The 24,970-nt window shown below is 44.9% G+C and overlaps 1 protein-coding gene across 3 annotated transcripts in view; it reads left to right on the forward strand.

Annotated features, from left to right (window-relative positions):
• SOBP (sine oculis binding protein homolog) overlaps positions 1-24,346 on the forward strand; it is a 158,071-nt gene extending 133,725 nt beyond the window's left edge. For all 3 annotated transcript variants that reach the window (XM_060283785.1, XM_030882911.2, XM_030882912.2), the window contains 2 exons: positions 4,564-6,504; positions 24,020-24,346. In XM_060283785.1, coding sequence (XP_060139768.1) covers positions 4,564-6,501 — 1,938 coding nt within the window. In that variant the 3' untranslated portion in view covers positions 6,502-6,504; positions 24,020-24,346. The remainder of the gene's footprint in view (positions 1-4,563; positions 6,505-24,019) is intronic.
• The last annotated feature ends 624 nt before the right edge of the window (positions 24,347-24,970 follow it).

The raw sequence follows: 24,970 nt of genomic DNA on the forward strand, positions 1-24,970 counted from the left end.
AAGGCAGAGTCTAAACCCAAAGGAACAGTTGATGCTGGGGCCATGGGACTGCAGGGTTGAGCTGGAAGCAAGTATTCAGGTGGGATCAGTCTGAGGCCCTCAATTCATGCTATGAGGTGACTGTCTATAGGTGAGGCAGACCCAAACCCTTCAAAACACTGATCACCCCTGTCCATGTCTCTCCAGCCTCCTTTGCTTCACTCTTAGGTGAGCTCATGATTTTTTGAGGTGACCTGGACCGCAAGATCAATGCCATATTTAACAGGCCAAGATCTAAAGAACCAGCCTCTTATGGCAAGCTCCAATTTTGGTTAAGGGGCTACAACTTCTGAGCTGTTACATGGGTGCTGTGTTCGTGAAAAGTCAGGAACGTGCGAAGATTTTGTTTTTCAGATTGTTGATGGCATTCAAGAGATTGCTAATATCTTTTTACTGTTCCATTGCTGCAAATGCCTTTGCCCAGATAAGAAAGATTTCAGCAAAAGAGTTTCTTAATGAAATATCGCCTGATGCCAGGTTACCACTCAGAAGGCAGCGGTGGATGGGTTCCATTGAAGGATGAAGTTCACTGCCACAGCTGACAGCTGATTAATGTGTGTTAATTAGGAACCCTGTCTCCCTCCCTGATCACCTGAATCTTCTTCTGAGCCCAGCAGAGTGTATATATCGTGCCCATGTGGGTAACCTCATGGCATACTTTGGCTTTGACTTTGGACGTTTATATAAAGGCTCAGTTGCCAACATGAATAGCTTTCTTTCTTTCCAGGGGAAATGCAAGATGGAAAGAGTTATAGGAACCAGAAGTCCTGCCTTTCAGTTTTCTTATATCAAGAGCAAGTGATATTTCTGCTGAGGCAGTGTCTTTTGAGCAGTTTAGCGGTGTAGGTTGCCACATTTATTTCACAGGAAAGGAGTGAATCCATCAGGCCACTGAGCTTATAAGTACTACCCTGGCAGCCAGCCACCAAAATATAAATACTCTAAATGGACTAAAGGAAATGTTCATTCTGTTGTTTAGAATTGGACACATCCCAGGAAGGTAAACTTAATCTTTTTGAGGACTGCTGTTATAGGGCTGAATGGAATATGCATTTGTTTATCTCCTTTGTGATCTTTTTGTCTCCCCGGTGATACATTATGTATTTGTGATACGAAGCATTTCAGCTGTCTCGCTCAATAGCCTCGCATTAGCTGATTGTTCGGTCCCCAGATTGCCATCGTTAAACAGCTTCAGCCTCAGCTCCGTCCAATCTGGGACCTGTTAGGGAGAGAAGTGGAACCAAAGAGGCCAGATTCCAACAGAAACAAAGCCGGGTGGAATTAGGGGGAAATCATTCCAGAGCCCAGTGAGTTGAGCTCTGCACTTCTTAGTCTTTATCTTCTAAAATATCTGAAGGAATTTTGGTACTTCTTGGCATAATGAGGGAAAAAATAATGCCTCAAAAAGTTTGAAAAAAATTAAAGCCGTCTGTGGAAAAAAGGTGGGAAGAATACCCCATAACACCACAGTTCAGAAAAACCATAGTTTATGAGACACATGCTGTGTATTTCATGGATATGCAAATGTTCTTTTATTAAAGAGAAAGATCTACAGTATATATTTTCACCTAACTACCACATCTTAAGTAATCAGCTCAGGCTCTTATGATGAAATCTTTAATTACTAGAAGTGTATTAGTTAGATGTAGAATGAATGATGTGCTGCATTTTATTGCTTCACATGATACAGCCATTTGTGCCATAAATTCATTGACCTAATCTTAGACGATGTGTCCTGTAAGACAGACATGATCCATTATTTCTTAAGTGACAGTTTTTTCCCCAAATAATTTTTTGCTTCATCAGAAAGATTGCCTTATTGTATTTTTAGACTAGTGTTCGGAATTGAAATGTAACAAGACAAGGAGACACTCACATTCACACTCCTTACCCAAAATGAGATTGTCAGAAACTGTCACACTATTACCTAAACACCGTGGGATGCTGCAGAAAATCAAGTAGGGTAACCATTAGGCTTTTGCTTTAACTGGAAAATTTGATGAAATAGAATTTTCTTCGAACTTTGATGTCTGTAATTCTTTTTATGTGAAATAGATAAAATGTGGTGGAGAATTCTCATTGGATAATTGGGATAGATCTGTGAGCATTCCTTATTCGTCAATGAATTACTGAAAGTGAAGGGAGAACATTTAAGTTATATTTAGGTTACTTTCTGTGACTCTACTTGAAAATATTTATTTAGCTTGAGGAAACAGAGGAATCCTCTGGAGGCAAATAATTCAATCTGGCAATTTGAAGACCAATTAAGGATTTCAGAAAACTCTTTCCCCTTATGGTTAAAAAATACGATCCAAAAGAAATATGCCAGAAAATTTGGTATTTTTTTAAATTAGCTTAATTCATTGATAATTTTTTTTAGTTCATAATTAAAGAGGCTATATTTGATCCTTCACTTCAAGCTTAAAAGTTTACATTTTAGGCTATCGATGCCTAACATTGAAACAGAATCAGGTGGCTTTATTTCATATTGGAATTTAAATGTCATGTCATTATACATTAACTTTTTAAAAATGATCAGGTTTTAAAAATAATAACTTACATGCATCAAGTTTTCACTACTAGTTTCTTTAACCTTTATCTAGATGAGAATTTTGAGAGTCTGATAGATTCTGTGTGTCTCTTCTCATCAGAGGCAATTCTGTGCTTATTTGTAAATTAGACATCTCAACTATGAAAAAAAACAAACCTCTTAATTCTGGAGAAACTTGAAACACTGTAGTGAAACACAGGAGTATCTTAGCATTGATTTTATTGTTTTTGCAACAAGCATTTTGAAAGGGTATTTTCATATGAGACTAAACAAAAAGCTAATGTGTGCCAATAAGTATTTGTCATTCAATCTCACACCATCGAGTATATCACCTGCAGATATCAGTGGGAATAAAAGTGCGAAGGAAAAGAGTGGATTTACACAAACAGACTTACATCTGCCACGAGTGTGTATACTCACAATCACATAGTAGCATGCCACCACTGTTTACAGTCTAGGAAAGCTGAGAGTTCAATGAGATGAGTAATCAAATGCCCAGCATATGTTGTTTTTGCATTGTTTATGTGACCAATCATTATTAAAATTTATCATCTTTTAATGCTATCAGTTTACCATAGTTAAAAAAGCAACATGCACCAGCAACAGAACAACAGACTCTCTCCTCAACAAAAACAGGTTCCATTTAGAGCAATATTGGAACCAGGGCTTTACTGAAGAGAGAAGCAAATTCAATGAACTCACCATCGCATTGTGTTTCAGAATTCTTCCTCTGTTGCTGTATGGCTTGAGTGCTGAGGAAATGACCAAAAAAAAAAAAAAAGAAAGAAAGAAAGAAAAAGAAAAAAAGATTGTGTATGTAATGTTCAGTCAAAAAAGTAAGGCACTGAAAGAACCATTGAAAATTTTGACATCTGTTTATCTGTTTATAGCTATGGCAAGATTACTCGTATTAATTCTTGTTTAAAATGCCATATGAAGGAAAGACATTTGTGCAAACAAGAGTCGTATTTGAATTGTAGATCATGTCTTCACCATCTGTGAGAGCTGATGGTGTTACAAAATTAATGTGTTAATGAAATCACAATAATTTCTCCAAAGTAATGGGTTCTGAAGCCGAGAATGACTATTTTTTGAACTTTGATGTCTAGTGATTTCCAGTTGGGAAAAGCTCTCAGCCTTTAATTAGTTCTGCAGCCCAACTTTAAAATAAATTTGGTGATGTCTCTCTTTTGCCAGGAGTAGATTTGAAGGGGGGAAAAGCCATAAAAACTTTTGGAAAACGTTCTCTTGGTGTTTGAAAAGTTGTTAAATAAGACTGCCTGCCAAGAAATGTCACCAAAAATTCTGACTACTGAGAGAGAGTGGGCAAACAGCTCAAAAAATAATTCTAGCTTGCTGCAACATCACAGGTTGGGAATAGCTAAACCTCACACAGACTTCATGACTAATTCCAAGTTTCCCCTTGGAAGCCAGACATAATGATGTTCAGTGCTATGTGTTATTGGTTAACACAGCACACCCCTTCCAACTGCATTATCCAACAGTCAATAGTGTAAAGTGACTTTGCATGAGGAGAATTTTAAGGGTCTATATTTCAAAGTCCACTGAACTTTCTGGAGAATTCTTCTCACCAAAACTATTTAGATTTGCATGTACAATGAGCCTCTTTGACCAGTGAAACTATGTGGGCAGGTATATGTACTCTTTTTTTTTTTGTTAGATCTACCTTAAAGTCATGCTTAAATGGGATAACACAGTTTCTTTTTCTTTTTTTAAAATAGGAGATGGTGGTAATTGCTATTCTGAAGAGTTCATATTTATAAAGCAATTCTGGCTTCCAAAGAGAAATTGTTTTACAAACATTTAAGAATTGTACCTTTTAGAAGGAAACACTTCCGCCTGTTTGAAAAATTATGATAAAGTTTGAAAGAACCTTCATGTAAAACATGAAACGCTAGCTACCAAAGGAAATTGTTTACCTTACTTTTTTCTTCTTTATTACTGTGTTGTAGGTATGTGACTGGTGTAAGCACATAAGACACACAAAAGAATACCTGGATTTTGGGGACGGGGAAAGAAGGCTTCAGTTCTGCAGTGCAAAATGTCTCAATCAGTACAAAATGGACATTTTCTACAAAGAGACACAGGCCAATCTTCCAGCTGGGCTGTGCAGCACATTACACCCTCCCATGGAAAATAAAGCAGAAGGCACTGGGGTGCAGCTGCTCACTCCAGACTCTTGGAATATCCCTCTAACAGATGCTCGCAGGAAGGCCCCCTCCCCGGCGGCTGCAGCTGGCCAAAGCCAGGGCCCTGGCCCATCGGTGTCCACCACCGTCTCTCCATCTGACACTGCCAACTGCTCTGTTACTAAAATCCCTACGCCAGTGCCCAAGTCCATGCCCATTAGCGAGACTCCAAACATCCCTCCTGTCTCCGTCCAGCCACCTGCTAGCATCGGGCCTCCCCTCGGCGTCCCGCCTCGCAGCCCTCCCATGGTGATGACCAACCGCGGCCCGGTACCGCTGCCCATCTTCATGGAACAGCAGATCATGCAGCAGATCCGCCCGCCCTTCATTCGCGGCCCGCCGCACCACGCCTCCAACCCTAACAGTCCTCTCTCCAACCCCATGCTCCCCGGCATCGGGCCCCCGCCCGGCGGCCCCAGGAACCTGGGCCCCACCTCCAGTCCCATGCACCGGCCCATGCTGTCGCCCCATATCCACCCCCCGAGCACCCCGACCATGCCCGGGAACCCTCCGGGTCTGCTACCGCCGCCACCTCCGGGCGCGCCCTTGCCGAGTCTCCCCTTCCCGCCAGTGAGCATGATGCCAAATGGCCCGATGCCCGTGCCCCAGATGATGAATTTCGGGCTGCCGTCGCTCGCCCCGCTGGTGCCGCCCCCCACCTTGCTCGTGCCATACCCCGTGATCGTGCCCCTGCCCGTGCCCATCCCCATCCCTATTCCCATCCCTCACATCAATGATTCCAAGCCCCCCAACGGATTTTCCAGCAACGGGGAGAACTTCATTCCGAGCGCCCCCGGCGACTCCTCGGCGGCAGGAGGCAAGCCTGGCGGACACTCCCTGTCCCCCCGGGACTCCAAGCAGGGCTCGTCCAAGTCCGCGGACTCACCGCCCGGCTGCTCCGGCCAGGCCCTGAGCTTGGCGCCCGCGGAGCACGGCCGGAGCGAGGTGGTGGACCTGACGCGGCGCGCCGGCAGCCCCCCGGGCGCGGGCGGCCAGCTCGGCTTCCCCGGCGTGCTGCAGGGCCCGCAGGACGGCGTCATCGACCTGACCGTGGGCCACCGGGCCCGGCTGCACAACGTGATCCACCGCGCGCTGCACGCGCACATCAAGGCGGAGCGCGAGCCGGGCGCCGCGGAGCGCAGGACCTGCGGCGGCTGCAGGGATGGCCACTGCAGCCCGCCCGCCGCCGGCGACCCGGGCCCTGGAGCGCCCGCGGGCCCCGAGGCCGCCGCGGCCTGCAATGTCATTGTGAACGGCACGCGCGGCGGCGCCGCCGAGGGCGCCAAGGGCGCGGAGCCGCCGCCTGAGCAGCCCCAGCCGCCGCCGCCTCCCGCGCCCCCCAAGAAGCTGCTGTCGCCGGAGGAGCCCGCGGTGAGCGAGCTGGAGTCCGTCAAAGAGAACAACTGTGCTTCCAACTGCCACCTGGACGGGGAGGCGGCCAAAAAGCTGATGGGGGAGGAGGCCCTGGCGGGAGGCGACAAGTCAGACCCGAACCTTAATAACCCCGCGGACGAGGACCACGCGTATGCTCTGCGTATGCTGCCCAAGACGGGCTGCGTGATCCAGCCTGTGCCAAAACCCGCGGAGAAGACTGCCATGGCGCCGTGCATCATCTCCTCGCCCATGCTCAGCGCCGGGCCCGAGGACCTGGAGCCTCCGCTCAAAAGGAGGTGCCTCCGAATTAGAAATCAGAATAAGTAAAAGGTTTGTATGTACACTGGGGCTTTTCTCCACACGAGTCAGCGCACCCCTCCTTACTTCTTACAGGGCAGAGGCGCGCGAGAGAGTTGTATTGATAATCATGGTTTTACCTTACGTGTTTTACAGTACACCTTGTGTGGTCACACACTATCATCATCTTGATCCAACATCATTCCCATTTTACAGATGAGGAAACTGACTCACAGCATGTAAGTGCCATGCCCAGGGTCACTTACTTAAGGATAAAGCCAATTCTTGAACCTGCATTGAAACACTATCTACTAATTACACTTTTATTATTAGGCTCATCCCTGTAAGTAGAAGAGGATGTGGGAAGGAAGGAGAGATTACTTGGGACCGGTAAATGTTCAGTCATGAGGTTACAGGACTGTGCTAAAAGGCAAGCTGAGCCACTTCTTGGAGCTGGTAGAGTCACTGGCAGAATGTCCTAATTCACCAAATGTTCTCAATAACCAGGGGATTCCATCTGCACGATGAGAATAAAATCTAACCTTCTTACATGCTATGCCAACTGAACCCAGGCCACGAAGCCCCATTTGCCTGGTAAGGTGTTGGAGCAGCTCGTGTTCACGGGGTCTCTTCCTTCATTTGTCACCAACCAGCATTTCCCGGGGTGGGCCTCAAGCATCACTGACCAGCTTTGCTTTCTCCCCTTTTGGGGCTCATCAGCTCAGTGGGTGAGGTGCTCACCTCTCCAGGCAGTGGGAGGCTTTGACAGGGAAAAGGGCAACATCACCAAAGTGGGTGAGAGCGCACATCTCTGACCTCTGGCAGGGGAGGGTCCGGAATCCTGCTTAATACCAAGTGAACCATAAATAACGAGTCCAGAATTTCAGTAAGGGGGAGGGAAACTAGCCTGCGTGGCTGCCCACTGTAGCCAGATGTGGCCTCATTTGTTTGATCCTCCCAACAATCCTGGTGGAATAAGCATCGTCTGCGTCTTACCAAGGAGGAAAATAAGGCTTGGAGATGTTGCCCAAATCAGAGCTGGTAAGTGAGGGAACCACTATTCAACTCAGGCCTGCTGGATCCAGAGCCTGAGCGCTCTCCTCTGTCCACAAGGACAGCAAACAGGCTAATGTTCTGCTGAAGTTTATCAACTATTTGTGGAGAGGAAAGGAAGGGAAATCAATATTTACTGAGCACATAACTTATGCACAGCTCTTTCCGGGAGTTGGGGGTTACAAAGGTGAATATGGTGCAGTGCCTGCCCTCAAGGCACTTATAGTCTGGTGGAAATGTACACCGGGGAGGAAGGAGGCCTGGGTAGGAGAAGTGGACCTTCTAGGAAGAACAGTTGCTCACGTTTGTATGTGCAGGTCCTTCTCTAAGTGGTTTTCAGTATTTATTTGGGTCAGGATCCATTTGGCAATTGTTATTGTCTTCATTTTACCGATGAGGAAACTAAGACATAGAAATTAAGTAACTTGCCCAAGATTACCAAGTTAATAAGCAGCATTGAGATTCAAATGTAGGCTGTCTGACTCCAGGGCTACATTTTCTTTGAACCACTGTAGGAGAATAGGTTAATTGGTCCCTTTATTACCCTACTTGATAAAATTCTTTTATCCACCTCAGTTGTCTTGGGGGAAAGTTCCTAGACAAAAACCAAGCCTACCTACCAACTTCTCTAAGTGTTTAGATGGTGTTTGTTTGTTTGTTTTTAGCGTGCTCAGTTTTTTTTTTCAGCAACAACAATGAAAAACCTAGAATACCAACCCATTACTCCACGGTAGGAAATATAGATGTGGACCAGCACACTTGATGTGGTGTGTCCAAACCATTGTCTCTAAGTCAGCATATTTACATGGGCACCTACCTCACTTATAGCCAGGAGTTTGCTTGGGAAGCTCAGAGCCAGTGAAAGGGGCCTTACTGGGTGGTGTGAGAAGGGTTTCTCAGCCACCATAGTCTGAGGCTTCCTTTTCCACTGATGGCTTTGCCAGTAGGAGCAGAATACTAAAAATCAGTTCACCAATCCTTGATTTTATATCTGCAAGTTCTGCTCTCCAAAGACAGTCTCAGCCTTCTCATAGTCACCTCAATTGAAAATGCCCCTGATTTCTCTACCAGAGTAATTTAATCTGGTTGACAAAGCAGTGAGTAATGGGAAGATGTGGGACAAAAAAAAGTGATGGCCTTTAGAAAGCCAGAAAAGCATCAGGAATTGTAATTTTAAACACATTCTAGTGTCACTCATTCAAATGACATTAAAGGAAGAGGGTGAAAGATTTTACTACCATTGCTAAAGTGAGAAGTGACCAGGTCAGGAAGAGTGTCACTAGTCCATAAGTAGTATAGGGTCAAAAGAATATAAAAGCATTAAATATATGATGGCTATTTGGATGATATATGTTTCTGAATAAAGAGTCAGGCTAGGGTCTTGTATGTGGACCAGAGTCATTACTAAAAATATTAACCTGGCTTCAGTCATTTTCGGAAGATGCAATGATGAAATTGCCCATATCCCCCTGAGATTGGAAAATTCTTTTTATGATGGGTCCCGCAAGAAATTACAGCTTTTCTCTAAAGCCAGAGACTCTCAGGCTTTGCCAGCTCCAGTGGGGTGACAAGGCGAGTGATTTAAGGTGGGGGAAGAACGCCTCTGCTCCACTAAATCGCATTGCCTCTTGCCCTCTGTAGTTCCGTGTCAGCTCACAGCACAGTCTCAACCTGCCGTAATTCACTCCCATTCTCTGACCCTTCCTGATTTTCTGTGCACACGTGGTGCTGTTTTTCTTCTATGCCTTCAGAAACCCAGCCTATGCATATGGTTACGGAACCTGGAAATGCATCTGTTCAGTAAAGAACTGCATGGCTTTTGTGCCCTGACAGTGAACACTGTTTGGTGACAAGTTAAAGCCAAAGGGGAAAGCACTAAAAAAACAAAACCAAACCTGGGCTGAGTTGTGGTGGGTGAGGCGCAGGTGAGTGATTTCTCCTTGTGCTTGTTGGTGACTCATTGTCAGTAACTTTCGTCTGGGTTCTTCATTTTCACTATGCCCACCATTTTCATACTGTATTACTATTTTTAAAAATCATTTAAAATAGATTCAAAGCAGACTGTGTCTTGAAATCAGTAATCCAGGCAGCTACAGTTACCTTCAAAGAAGTCATCATTTTTGCTAGTTCTTGGCAAATCGCAGGGTTTTCTTTTTTCCATTTTGAAGTTATTCTGTTCCCAGTTACCTGACTTTATGCATTCTGGTTTGTTGATATGATTACAAATGATTTAAATGAGCAGATATTTTCCTAGATGCAGAACCAATTAAGTTTAGTCGACGATTTTAAAAGGTTGGAAACTTCCTTTTATCTTCAACTTTTAAGATGCTTCTGTAAGCTGAAAAAAAAAATCCCCCCAAATAATAAGGGAAACAATGTATAAACATTTCCCAAACTGTTCTCTCCACAAAGAATTCCATTTATAAATGGAATACTCCTTTCTTTGTCTTTGCCTTTGAGCTTGGGGGATAGCTGTTTGTATTTGTACATTTTCTGAATTTCTACAGTTTACACTTGTTTATGGTACATTGGGGAGTTCAGAGTAACCATTTGCAAATGTTTGAAGATATTCAAAAGAAAATATCCTCCCCTCCTTGATTTTCCAGGGAAATGACATCTTCTCTTTAAGTAAAATAATCAATGGAAAAAATGTGTACCATGAGTAACCCTTTCACCCTCACTTTTTCCATTCCCGAGGAGCGGCAAGACCAAGAACTTGCCACCTTTGTGACTCCCAAATTCCTTATGTGTTTTTAAAACCAGAAAGAAAATCCAACAGTCTTGTCCCCGGCCCCCATTCCGAGATGCTCCCCTAGCCTCAACAGCAAGAGTTCCTTCCACTTTTTGTTTTCTCTGGGACAGCCGAAGAAGGGGGGCTGTAGTTTTGACTTTTTGGAGTTTAGAGTTTAATTATTAGTCTGGCCACGGAGCCACAATCCCAGAAAGGACTATTTCAAGAAGGGGGCAGGGGACTCGCCTCATTAGGAAAGCCGCAAGGGTGGAGGTGGCAGGTAACTTTTTGCCGGTTTGGTTTCTCCAGCTGAGAAGTTTGAGAGGATTGGCTGCCTGCAAAGTCAAGTCCAGGCAGTTGAAATGTGATTGTGGGTGCCGACTACGAAAGCAAGGAAAAGAGGAAAAACTGTGACTGAGAGGAGGAAATCAGTACAAGTAGGGTGTGCTCAGATCTCTGCCAGACTTGAGATTTTTAATGTTCTAATACTTGGTTATTGGAAACGTTCATTGGTGACGTAATCCCTGATGTTCAAGTTCTGCCCGTCTGTCAGGATGCAGATGGCTGCCCAGCTCTAGGTATAGGTTATTCAGAGAGCCAGCAGTGAGGAACGGCCAGGTCTGCGTCATGCGCACGTGTGAGTGGTGAGGACCTGAGAGAGTGCTTGCTGTGATCATTTGAGACTCATAGAGGAGAATTTTCTGGATGAACAGTGTCAAGGTTGGCCTTAGACACGTCTCGTTCAGTGTTGCCAGGTCTCTTTTAACCTTTAGGAGAAGGGGGTTGAAGGAGGGTTTTAATGTGCAGGCACCTGGCTTTAGATATTATTTCAATCAGATTATGATGGGATAGGAAATGACATATGTGACCGGGTATTTAGTTCTTTCAGATGTAGCCATAGCCTTCCATCTTCAGCAGGGCTGGGGCTAGGGTGAGGGAAGAGAAGTGCTTAGTGCGCGAGCTTTAGCGACGATCCTCAGGGTCAGGCAGTGCAGCGCGAGTCCTGGCCCTGATCTACAGACCTCCCGATCTGTGTGTCAGCTCCCCGGAGCTGGTCTCCATAGACTTGTCCATGCATAGCCTTCAGCTATTCCCTCTGGAATTTTGTGGAAAGCTTTATGTGCTTGTGCACGGAGGTGTTTTCTTGGGAGGAGCAGTCCATAGATTTTGGCTACAGGAAAAGTATGCCTTACATCTCTGAAAGATTATTTTATATTATCACCAAGCAATACCTGAGCAGAAATTTTTCTTGTTACTCTGAGGAAGCTGAATTAATTGTAAGTTTCCCTTAAAACTTGGAATTTATTTTTAACAATTTTTGCTGTGGACCCTTGCCTCAATAAGATTGCCTTAGTGACAAAATGCAAAGGGTGATAGACTTTTCTTCAAGTTACTATAACTTGTGAGTGCCTATGGGAAAGAAGAAAGGGGAAGCAAGGAAAGAAACAAGCTAGACACTTCCCCAGCACTTGGACTTCCAAAGTTTGTGCTGTACAGGCAGATGCTGTCCTTCAGTGGAAAACCTTCTACCCTGCTGTTGAGGCCAAGGGAGGAGAATGGCTTGAGTCGGAGAAGTGGACAGATCAGTAAACACCAGGGCATTGGCATGGCCATGTCTTGGAGCTCTACCAAGCCCCCTAGCTCCCTAGCATGCTTCTTCACCTGGAGAGGGTGTGCTTGGAAAGGTGAAAGCATTCAACCAGCTACTAACAAGCCATTGCCCAGGAGGGCACTAGAAATAAGTTCCCTGTCTGGTTTCCAATGAATCACTCCCTTGCTGGCTCGAGCAACTTCCTGGGCATCCTGGTTCAATCATTTACACCTACCTTCATGCAGACAAGCACCACAGAGGGGCAGAGGTGTTTGAGGACCAAAATCCACTGCAGCCTGGAACACTTACCTCATGTAGTAGAACACCATCCACCACCAACACTCTGCCTTTTCCAGACTCTCTTGTTGAAGAGATTGTGTCAAAGGGACAGAGGGTGGCCATTCTGTTTTCCTTCACCCTATCCCACCCAGAATTATTTTGTATCCTTCAGTTGCTGGTTTAAATATACATGGCTGCATGTTAAGGCAATGCATTCTGCATGTGTAAACTTTTTTTTTTTTACAAATGCCTCAAAAACATAAAAGGAATTCATTTCAGAGAAACAAATAAATTAGTTTAAAAGATAAACAATTTAGCACTGGTATCATCTAACAGGGTCCCATTCTCAAGGAAAAGGAGTAAATGCCATCTCAGATGCCAGCTTGCAGTACTAACCACGGAGAGCTCTTCTCTAGATTTACGGATTTCCACAGCATTCTGCTTGAGAAAAAAGTAGGGTGGGGTCAGGATTGAGAATGTGCAGCCATCAGCAAGGAGGGGAAACGCACGCACACAAATTATTTCAAGGGGGTCATTTAAAAGATTCTAGTGAAAATGACCGGAGCAAAAGCAAAGGACATGAGAACAAAACTTTTAAAGCACCTTTTGTGCTTTAGAAAGCTCCTGAGTGGGGCTTCCCTGGTGGCGCAGTGGTTGAGAGTCCGCCTGCCGATGCAGGGGACACGGGTTCGTGCCCCGGTCCGGGAAGATCCCACATTGCCGCGGAGCGGCTGGGCCCGTGAGCCATGGCCGCTGAGCCTGCGCGTCCGGAGCCTGTGCTCCGCAACGGGAGAGGCCACAGCAGTGAGAGGCGCCCGTACCGCAAAAAAAAAAAAAAAAAAAAAAAAAAGCTCCTGAGTGTACTAAACATTCTTAAACTGACACCATTCAAGTAGCTCCTGATATCCCTTAACTCTGAGCTCCTAGGACTGAGCTGTGGCCATAAGCAACAACATGCTTGTGCAATTTTACCAAACACACAAGTCTGAATAGAGAGAAGGGAACACGAGAGCAGAACTGCCTTTCCACGTGGGCGTGGGGTCAGGACTGGGTCAATCAAAGCTGTCCGGCACTCCCCGGCCTCATTCCATCCAGACAGTTGGCTGCAACGCTGGCTGTCTCATCAGTTCCCCCTTTGAACCTCTGCTTTGTTGTCTTTCTTCGATAGCAAGCTGTGTTTTGTTTTGGGTAAAAAGGGAAGTAAGAATGTGACAGAAGAACAGAAGGGAGAAACATACATTATGGACCCGTTGGATATGAAACATTGACCTAATGTCCAAAAAATGCAATTAAAAAGCATATCTCTCCCTCATTTGCATGGCTTATTTCCCCAGACATGTTTTTGGTATTGAAAATGAATGGTATTCCCATATAACATGTGTCTCAATTTGTAATGATATCCTCCTTGCAGCTGGCTTCGTTCTCCAACTGTTTCTAAGATGTTACTGTCTTAAATTTGAGCCAACCTACAATAACAAATTATCTAGAAGCAAAGTGGCTAAGTTGCATTTGGTGAGAGAAGGGGAAACCCTATATTTCATCCTTCAACTCTTGTTTTGGAAATTCAGACCGTAGCATGATCTTTTTCTAAGGAAATCTATACACGCACACTTTAAAAATTGTGCCTATTGGGTGTTGTGAGAGCAAGAATGATCAGGTTTAAGTTTCTCTGCAAAGTTCTGCATCCCATCAACAAGCCCTTTTGATATTTTAAACCCATATTTAGACTAATTTCAAGATATTTGGAGCACATGTGGTTAAATGTAAAACTTTGTCATTATGATTTGTTAGATGCTTATACTTTAAATATTTATAAGCCATTTTTAAGTACTTTATCCAAAAGCTTTCTCCCACTAGAATACTACAATTGAGTGGTATCTGAGCATCATCTGAGCGTCCAGTAGATACAGGGTGAAGTCACTGCAGCACGCATGCACGTTCTTCCTGCTTTTCTGGTTTTAATTCAAATGTCGTTTTTAGTAGATTCAGCTTATTTTTTAAATGTATAAGAAGTCATAAACAGGATTGGTTGTCTGTGATTTTTTAAAGAATTACCAAGTCCCCCAAAGATAAAATGTTCAACTTGAATCATGTTGATTCCTACCTCTTTTTCTTATCCTGAGAGTAATTAGTAAAACTTTCCACTAGAGTATTGGATCTGTGTCCAGAGGAACTTAAAGTGTCGTATTGTTCCTCCAAAATGTCTTAGAGGCAGTTTATTGGTGGTTAGATGGAATTCTTCACTATTCACCCTCAGCCATCTTGGAAACTGAGACACAGGATCCCATCTTTATCATAAGTAGCCTGTTCGAGCACTTAATATGAAAAAGAGGAGAGCGAAAAAACCTTTTTCCAAGTCAGAATCCATTTAAGCTTCAGAGGTTATAAATTTCAAACTGACCACAGGCCTCTGGGGCTCACACTCTTTATGGCTGGCAAAATACAACTTTCTGGCAAGAACGAGGAAAAGAAGGCTTAAAAGGGCTCATAAACTTGCTTGGACATCTAATAGCTCTTACCAAACAGCATTTTCATGAGTTAAGTGTAAATGAGTCAGAAACATATAGATTGAATTTCTTTTAAAATACACATGGGTTTAAAAAATAAGGCCAAAGTGCTTGGCAAAATAAGTTTTGGTTTTAGCCAAACCCTAAATGTTTGAAAAAAAATAGTTTTACAATTTGCCAAACCAAAAATATATCCAGGTCCCTCCATTCCTCTCATTTAATACGGTGACATCGTAAACATGGGACTGAAGGTCTATTTTCATATCCACCAAGGTCTGAGCAACTTGAATCCCAAATACTAGTTGAAAAACTATGAAAAATTTTTTGTGGAAAAACCTTATGACCTTGCAAATGAAGCTGAGTGGTCACTCATTCAGGGTTCTGATTTTGATAGCACCTCCTACTGTCTGATCCTCCGATCAACTTGTTCTGTGTCTCAGCTGTGTGTGTGTGTGTATGTGTGTGTGTGTGTGTGTGTGTGTGTGTGTGTGTGTGTGATGCACAGGGATAGTAACTTTTAAAAAAAACCTTATATTTAGAATGGTTAATTTATACTTAATTAATATATTACGACCCATGAAAGTTAATAAACTCTTAATCATATCCGAACAGAGGGAGACAGTCCCCTTTCACTCATTTATGGTTCAAAGATAGTCTTCATTTATTTCCCTAGAGGGGAAAACACATCCATTTTCAACTAACTGTATTGAATACTGACTCCATGCAGGGACACTGTTATTAAGAGATGGAAGGAAGAAAGAAAGGAAGGAAGGAAGGAGGGAGGGAGGGAGGGAAAAGAAAAAAAAGTGGGAGAGGCAGTGGCAGGAGTCTCATTAGACTTGTTTTGAGGAGCTAATAACCTGAGTAAGGCAAGAAGTAACCAAGGCCACTATTACAAGCATTATGCAGGACCTGCAAACAGATATGACACTGTAGACAGGGGGCTTTGGTGAGGGCTTTGGTGTGAATGGGGGCAGTTCACACATTGTTGTAACTGATTACCTAGCTTGTGGCTGGCAGGATGGGCACATGAGTATTTATTGAGTGAATGAACGAGAAGAGTGTCGGGAGAGGTCTAGTTAATGGAGTTACCAGGTTAGGGTTCCATACAGCAGGTGAGTTTGGAGTTAGGTTCTAAAACTGGGGAGGGCCTTGAACTTGCAGTCGGGAGTGGAGGAATAAAAGAGGCAGTAGGATGGCAAGAGCCACAGGTGCGGAGAAGAGGAAGTCGCGTGAGGGATGACCTTGCCCTTCGCTCGGCTGGAGTGAAGGGCTCGGCTGCAGACGGAGAGGGGGTGGAGGCTGGAGGAGAGCAGGTGGGCAGTGGAGCGGGAGGTTGTAGCACTTGTACTCTGTACGTTAGGCAATGTCACCACGACCTCGAGCAGAGGAGTGACAGGAGGAAATCTGTGTTTGAGGAAAATTACTTCAGCCGCTGTTTGTGCACTGAAAAGGAAGCAAGAGAAAGACTAGCATCGCTGAGCTGATCACTGAATTCTGATGACAGGCTTGTTACCAGCAGTGGATTCTAAACACTGCGGGATGTTATCGCTGCAGTGTGAGCCGCCAGAGCTGCCACATCTATGTTTTACGCGTGTAAAGCCATTGTGGCAATGCAAGGGGAGGATGAGCTCTCTTCTTTGTGCCCAGAGCAGACCTAAGAGGTTTCATAGCACACAGTGGAAGGAAACCTCACAACATTCCAAAGTTCAGTCAAGGGGGATGCTGGCCGGGCCCCAGGTTGCCGTGGAAATAGGGGCTCCACCCTTCTGACTGCCCAGCTGCTCTGAGCCTTAGGCCAGTGGGGCAGGGCGTGGCGCAGGCCGTCGGTCGCCCAATGGGTGCACAAGGCAGGCAGCAGCTCTCCTAGCAGAGGACTTCCCTGAGGATGGACGTGGAGCCTGGACGGTGGCCCTAGTGATGCCCAAAGCTCGGTCCCTGGAATGAAGAGCAGCCACAAGGCTTGCGTGGCTTTGCTCAACCTCAGACACCTTCACAGAAGCTGAATCAGATCCTCCCAGGGCTGGCAGGCACGTTTAAAGTGGTGTGGCAACTTTTGGAAATGTCCTTTTATCTTTTGTAACTTCCCAGGTCGTACATCTTCTGAAGCTTCCACATGTGGTGACAGCGGGCTCCTGGTAGTGAAGGAAGGCAGCGGTGTGGTTTAGTGGATACAGACTTCTGCTTTGGGGTTGGGCCAGCCTGGGTTCAAATCCCAGCAGAGCCAATTAGTAAGCGAAGGAGGAAGCGACTTTACCTCCCCAAGCCTCAGTCTCAAGGTCATAACACTGCTGGGAGGAGCAGATAAGAAAACATAGGTAGAGGTGCCCAGGAAATGGAGTTACTGTCCTATTAGGCTACAATGCCTGGGAGAGGAGTCCAGGGCTGGAGTGAGGTCTGCTTGGATCTGAAAACCAGCTGTGAGTTTGGACCAGTTTTATAACCTCTTTATGCCTACTTTTTCTCATTTAATAATTGTAACGGCTAATGTTTATTGAGCACTCTCTATATGTAAGCAGTGTTCCAGATGTTACATGCCCACAACAACCCTCTGGGCTACCATTATTAAACCCATTTTATAGATGAAGAAACTGAGGCACAGAGTGGTTGAATATCCTACCCAGAGTCACTGGCCAGTAAATGGCAGTGCTGGGATCTGACTGGCAGCCTGTCTCCAGAATCTTCCTGCAGAACCACCAAGCATGTCTTATATACAAAAAATAATGAAGATAATAACCCATACTTCATAGCGTTATCAGGCTCCAGTGTAAATAACAGAAGGAAAATGCCCACCTGGCATATATATACTAGGTGCTCATTATAAGAATTGTAATGGTAGCCCCTGCAGCCCAGAACGTCTTCCCTCAACGTGTAATGGGAGGTAACGAAACATTTCGATGCTGTCAACCTCGGAGGTTAGGGAAATGATTCCAGAAATTCTCCTAAGATGTCTGGTTCCACTTTTATAAGTAGGGACTGGGACAAACAGAGTAAACGCTCAAGGTCACAGAGTGGCGCAGCCAGGATTAGAACCTGAGTCCTCATCTGCCTTTCCCCTCAGTGGGACACGGGATACGACCAGAGCTGCTTGAGTTACACGCCCTGTGCCAAGGACCAGAGTCATACGTTTGCTACCCACGGCATCACTGCCTCACACCGGGCAGCTGATTTCAGAGAGGAAATAGGTTGTACCTGAACATCTGGGGTGGAAGGGTGGAAGGGTTGCAGAAAAGCAATTATTAAGCACACGCTCCATCTCCTTGGCTGTTAGAGGGGGGTAGCAGGGAATCAGTATGCTTGCTCTAATTTTTTACACGAAGTTTCCGTGAAATGAAGCCCTTCTCTCTCTCTCTCTTTCTCCCTCTCTCTTTCTGCTAAAAGGCTGGTTGTAAAGTGTCAGACCTCTTTTCCAGACCTAGCCTAAAATCTTAAAGTCTGTTGATCCATAGACAATAGCTACTTGCCATGTAAAGCTGCTCTTTTCTCTAGGTTCTTTTTTTTCTTTTCTTTTCTTTCCTTTTTTTTTTTTTTAACTTAGACTGCCTGTGTTCAGATTATATAAATAAATAACAGACTCAATCTTAGTACAATAAACATCTACTTTTGTGTCCAAGGCAGAATTTTTGGAAGGCACAAGAACCGGCATCAGCTAGTTTGTGTATTGGATAGGACTTGAATGAAAATGCAATTATTATTTCTTAGCAAATAGTTTCTCGGAGTTCTGTCTCTAAGGCCCCTGCCAACTTTGACATTGTGACCCCTGCTTGTCAGGGTGAGGAAGGGGAGAGGTGAAACCTGGGCTAGGGGATAGCACTCGGAGGCGAGCATGGACTTTGAGGTTGTAGGAGCTGGACTTCAATCCAGCTTGGCCCCTTTCTAGCTGGTGACCTTGAGCAAGTAAGTTTCTTAACCTTCTTGGGAAAGTTTCCTCATCTGTAAAATGGAGACAGTAATAAATACTTCGTAGCATTGTTGTGTCAATGAAATAAGTATATAAAATATATTTGTTTTTAAGTGAAATAAATATATAAAAGTGCCTAGCGCAGTATTTGACATTAAGTGCTCAGTAAATGTAACTTTCTTTGAAAACACTGCAGCTTTCCCAAACCATAATAGGAAGTGCTTGGTCTTGAAATCCAGGCGGCATAGGGCTTGAGGCTCTTATTCAAAATTTCTTGTAAAACATTAACTATATCATGTAATTCTTCATTTTATTTTTCTCTTTCACGAATGCATGCAGCCACTTGCTCCAGTGCATTTGTAAGAATGTGTGCAGTTAGTCATGAATCCCTGCCTGCTTTTAGAAAAGGACCAGAGACAGGGTAATTTGTTTAGCTTAAACTCCCAGGTTTTAAAAAAAGATTTGAGGTGGCTGAAGAGATCCGTTGTCCAGGGTGAAGATAAAGGCTTTTGCAAGTGCACAAGAGGGGGTTCTGTGGCTCAGGGTTCTTTGTCCCCCCCAAGATCTTGTAGAGGTCAGCAAGATAGCACTGGCCACTCATATGAATAAACAGGTCTCTCTGCCCATTTAACTCCTAGAACCAGCTAAGCAAAGAAAACCGAAATTTAAATTTGTAAAACAAAAAATTAAAGATGGAGTTATCTCAGCAGGGGGTCTTGTGTGGGTGGGATTTTAATTGATTAAAGAGTAAAATAAGAGATATTGCTAAAGGGGAAAATTATAAAAAAGAAAAGCAAGGCCTCATGTTTGGTTTAATTTTCTTTCTTTTAAATAATTTGAGCCTTAGCTTATCAGAGCCAGGCCATGGGCAGCTCAGTGGTGCTGGAGCTCACCCTTGGCCCTACTCCCCTCTCCTCACCATGGGTTATTTCCCATAGCAATCATGCTAGAGAAGCGATGTTTTTAAATTACTTTCATCAATTAGCAAGCTATAAGAAAAGAGATACCATCCACTTCGTAAATGAAAACGGTTTCCAACTTGGTAAAAGCCATTTCAGAACCCTTCGTGAAGCGATGGTCGATGGAGGAGAGAGGGAGCCATTTTTTGGCAAAACCTCAGCAAGCCGTAGCCCTTTCCAGGATGGGCTTGGTGCAGAGACCACTGTCTGGCATCACACCCAGCCTTATCAGCTGGTGCAGGCGGCTCTGTTCATTGACCACGGGGTTCTACCCTTGTGAGCGTCCCAGAATAGCTGTGGCTACCTGAGAGCAATCCAGTCCTCAGGGACTCATTATTGTCCCAGATAAACAGCGTGGCCGAAGCCAGCACGTAATAGCTGTATTTAATCGTGATAAGTGATGGGCCGATGTGCCCGAGTGGCATCACGGGCAGGGCTGGGGTAACTGGACAAAGGCAAGCCGGCCTGGCAGCGGGCATCTCTTGTACATTATAGGGTTGATGCCACGGGATTTTGGACTCTGGGGAATAAATATGATGGACCTGGAGAGCTTGCCTTCTAGACAGGTAAGACAGGACAGACCTACTGGATTTTGATTATGCTAATGACAGAGGTATTTGAGGAAGCAAAGAAGAATAAAAGTTCAGAAAACAGATTAGATTAATGGAGGCAGGCTGCCTGGTGGAGGTGAAATCTTGTGCCGTGGAGGGACTATGATGGGATGTAGAATAGGACAGACAGTTTCTTTGGATACACGTTTACTTTTGGGAGTGGTTGCCTGGAAATTATAAAATTTCCTTTTAAATGCAACCTGCGTACATCTTAGGCTGTAAAGGTCAAAGAAGAAAAGGTGAGGATGATTGTATGTTGACAGTATCAACACTGAAAGAAGTTATTAGTACTCAGGCCTATATTTGTTCTCTATGACACTCTGACAACGCTTATGTGATAAAGGAGAAGTAACTCAGTCACATTCTTAGCAATGCTTTCCTGATGGAAAGGGAAATTGCCGGTGGTCAGAGGCTTGTTCAGGGCACTTGGTGTGCAGCTGAGTCCATGAGGGAGAGACTTTATTCTTCTGGCCAGAAGGGGCAGCTGGGCCTGGAGTTCTGCAGACGCTGACCGTACATGCCTGCTGGAGACCACGCACTGTGGAGCTGGTCTTCATACACGGTGCAACGTGGTCCACGGGATGGGATGTGTGTGTGTGTGTGTGTGTGTGTGTGTGTGTGTGTGTGAGATGTTCCGCATGGCAGGACCCTGGGTTGTCCTGCCTTCAGACAAACCCCAATTCAGAGGAAAACCCGAATGTGAGGCACAGGTAGAACCACTTCCCCAGAACCCCCTGCATTAAGGGACACTCCATAAATCTCTGCCAGAGGTGAGAGTGTGTGTATGTGATTAATAGAAAGAAGGAGACTCTTTCTGAAACTTGGGACTTCAGGATAGAGAAATGAATAGTCTTTCTTATACATGGATAACTGTGTACCACCATACCTGATGATGGCTTTGGTCCAAAGATCCTACAATCCCAGAATATGAGAGATGGAAGATGTAATAGAAAATCTCACCCATGCCTTCATTTCACAGAGGAAGAATCCAGGCTTGGGGAGGTTAAGGAATAGGTCCAAGGTCACACGGCTACATAGGGTTCATGCTGTAACCTGTGTCTCTGTCTCACATATTGTAGAAATTTCCCCTTTACTCAGACCAAGAAATTTAGACAGAGAGGACCGACTGTTCTAGAAGACACCTCTGCTTAGCAGGGGCTGAGTCGGAACGGACTTGGGCTCTGGAACTTCCTGCCGTGATCACTTTCTAAAACTCCAAGGTCCCCCACTTTTGAGTTTCACACCTTGCAAACAAATAACTGTCAGGAAAGTGATGCCCAAGCTTGGTTCTTCATTTTCATTGATTCCTGTGTCACCAACATGGGGGCTGCCCTGAACCAGCCAGAGTCAGGAGGACAGAGGAGGGGGCCTTCAGTTTACCCCCTCCTCAAACGTTATCCGCCGAGAGGGACTTGCACTGCCACCATCTGGCCTGGGGGGGTGTCCCAGACACGGCAAGTGTGCGGTGAGAGGGAAGGAAGCGGCACAGATCCTCCCTTTGCCATTCTCTTGAAATAAGCTTGGCGTGAGGAGGCTTTCCAGGCAGCAGGAGTGGGGCTGCAAACAATAGAGTGTGGTGCAGCTGCACCCGGTAGAACTTTGGGGGAAAACACATATTATTTACCAGACAATAATAGATACCAGAGAATGATAATGATTATTAGAGCGTTTGGGATGGCAAACGCTGTAGTTAAGGTTCCAGAATGGCTCTCATTATAATCCCGTTTTCCTAGTCCCTTATGAAAGCCTTGAGATTTTCTCTAAGTAGGCTGATGCTGTCCATGTTTGGCCTTTGTCCAAAGGCGATTTCAACGTAAGGAAACTTATTTGAGAAATAGTCCTCTTTGGGGGGTTCATGATTACATTAAAGAAACAATTTACACCCTTGAAAAAGCAGTCGCAGCGTTCTTGAGTGAGTAATTCAAAATGGTGGCGTTTCTCAGTCACTGGAAGAAACCATTAAACACCGTTTCTTTTCCTTTTCCTTTTTTAAAGAAGGATTCAGAGCTCCTCTCTGACTACAAGATTTGGTCACTCTTAGTCCCAAGCCCAGAGGTAGGGATGGTTTCCCTCCCTCCAAAGCAAGTTCCAGGCTGTGCTTCCTAAACAAAAGTAAATCCTGCCCAGAAGCAGCTACAGTATGTCTCAGGATCCATTTGGGTCCGTTTCCAAGGCCTCTTCCCAATCCTTTGTGACTTCTCATTTGTTGGTGGCTTGTGGTGTTTTTGTTTCTGTACCTCTTCCCACCATTATGTCTTAGAAAGAAAGAAGGAAAGAAAGGAAGAGAGGGAGGGAGGGAGGAAGGAAGGAAGGAAAAAAGAGAGAGAAAGAGAGAAAGAAAGAAGAGGAAGAAAAGAAAGAAATTAAAGTGAGCTCTTTATTCTGAGAGAAATAGCCACATTTCCAAATCTGACCATGCCAAATGAAAAGGTTTCCATGACCTTGTAATTCCACTCCCATTGCATATTTGTGGTGTTTTGCATTTTCACTTTGGTTATTTAATATACATATTAAATGCACACAGATCTGGTGATTTAATGTGATTTGGGGAACTCAGGCATTTCCTGTCATGCACATTCAGATTTTCAAACCTTGTTTTTGGCTGATCATTATTATGGTTACCATTAACACCAGTATTTGGATAGCAGGGTTCAAAGCACAAGCTTGGACCTAGTCCTCCCAATGGGCATTTTGACCTCCTCACGCTTCTGCTAAATTCATGCTACAGACACTCTGAACTCTCCAGTGCTCTTTGTGGCCTCCATTTCTTCGTCTATAAAATGCGGGAGACTGTGTATATTATCTCTGGGGTCCCTTCAAGTTCTACATTCTATCACCTGAAATTATTTGTTCACTGGTCTAGGAATAATCTCAACAGTTGTAAAGATGTTTACAAGTCCTCTCCCACCACCTCACGTTAGCCAAATTTTCCCATTCACATATCTGACATCCCCATTTATTGGCAGGAAAAAAAAAGTACCGTTTTGGGACATGGGGGACAAGAGCTGTTTGATTCTCATTCATTTGACAAATGTGTGTTGAGCTGAATACATTTGTCCCCGGGTGTAGGGGTTTGAGCAAAACAGACACAGCCCCAGACCTCAGGGACTTCACAGTTTAGTTGGATGCCTTCTGAATGGCTGCTTCCTGGGGGTGATGGAGTGTCCTTAGGAGGTTTCAAGCCAAGGGACTGGTAGCAAATGAAATAAGCCAGTAAGGATAAGAGAGGCAGAGCCCAACAGTCCTATTCAGACCTTCTGCCCTGGGATCCCAGTCCTATGCTTGGTCTGGATGTGAAGTGATGTGAGCGGCTCACCTTTGTCAGGCAAGACCCCAGAGAGGGGCTCTTCTTCCAGCTCAGTCGCCCCTGTAGGAAACCTCTGAAGAGTGGTCTCTGTGCCCCAGGAAATTTTCACATGCTAAAAAGTCCATCTCATGGCCTTCCTCCTTTGCAGCAGACACTAGGGGTGTTACACGGGGTACAGGCTTGAGGTCTGCAACACCAGGGTCCCCCGATGACCTTGCCTGGCTTTGGGATGCCCTTGGGCAACTCCAAAGACCTCCTGCCAGTTAAGCCTGCAGTAACGTGGAGAGTGAATGTTGCTGGGTTGCAAAGGATGCTGCTGCAGTCTTTGGGTGAGGGCGTGGTGCTCCATGCTCATTATGGTCTTCCAAAAAGCGACTCGAGTTTCATTTCCTCACACAAAGCTGGCAGGGCTGATCCTGCGCAGAACCGTGAATGAAAGTTGTGTGGAAATCAGGCTGCGCCGCCCCAGTTCTGGGGCCTTGTTGTAAGTCTGACCTGACAGCTGGAGAGTGTGCTGCTCTGACTCATGCCCGGGTTCTCCCCAGCCTGGGGGGTGGGGGGTAGTTTGGTCTAGTGGATTCTAACAAACCCCTTTTCCTCTTTTTCTAGGAACGCTCACTCACAGGGTACCTTGCATGGAGAGAGGGCGCAGAGCAAACCATGTCTCGCCATCCAGTGACACCAGCTGGTCAGCTCACCACCCCCTCTGGCTAAAACTCAAGCAAATAAAGCCGCTTCCTGTCATTAAGCATCTCAGAGGAAGCAGCCCTCCCTCGGTGGCCTCTAGCCCAGAGAAGCCAGCACGTCTTGGACCCACCAAGCGGGCCCAGCCTTCCTGCTGCCACCATCTCTGCTTCTCTCCAGAGGAACTTAGGGATTTTGCCCCTGGTTTAAAAGAAAAAACAAAAACAAAAACAAAAAAAAAAAACGACAAAACACCAACAAGCCACAAGGACCAATGTAGGTATTCTCCCTGCCTCATCTTCAAGGCTCAGAGGGTGAGGCTGGAAGATGATACAGATTTGAAAACAAAAATCGTTTTTTAACCTTTTTAAAAACTGCTGTGGTTTTGCTGCTACACGAAGAATTGTGATTTGCATTGTACGGTTTTGGACCTATACTGTTCACGTTTTGACGGCGGAGAGGGATCATACTGGAGTCCCAATGCTTCAGATTCATCTCTGTCCTGCCTAGGATGCACTTTTAAATGAAGAGTTAAAATATTTTATTGGCTAATATACTTTTCTTGTTATTTTTACAAAGGCCACCTTTATCCTTTTTAATGCCATATTTTCAGTGTTACACTTTTATGGCTTTTAATTTTCGATCTGACAGATGTAAGAAGCAGCATGAATAGTTTATACTGTGGTTTTTCAGAGACTGAATGCCAAGAGAACTCGGTAAATGTTTATTCTTCTCAGCTTTCTCCTTAAATTCCCTTAAATAGCGCCCCATTTGGGAACAGAGCAAGAGTGTTGAACTGAAGACCAAAATGCCCTCAAGGTGTAAAATAATCCGAGGGGGAATATTTGCTGGGCGTCACGAAAGACTTGGATGAAA

The sequence above is a fragment of the Globicephala melas genome, chromosome 14 (assembly GCF_963455315.2).
Source record: "Globicephala melas chromosome 14, mGloMel1.2, whole genome shotgun sequence".
NCBI lineage: Eukaryota > Metazoa > Chordata > Mammalia > Artiodactyla > Delphinidae > Globicephala > Globicephala melas.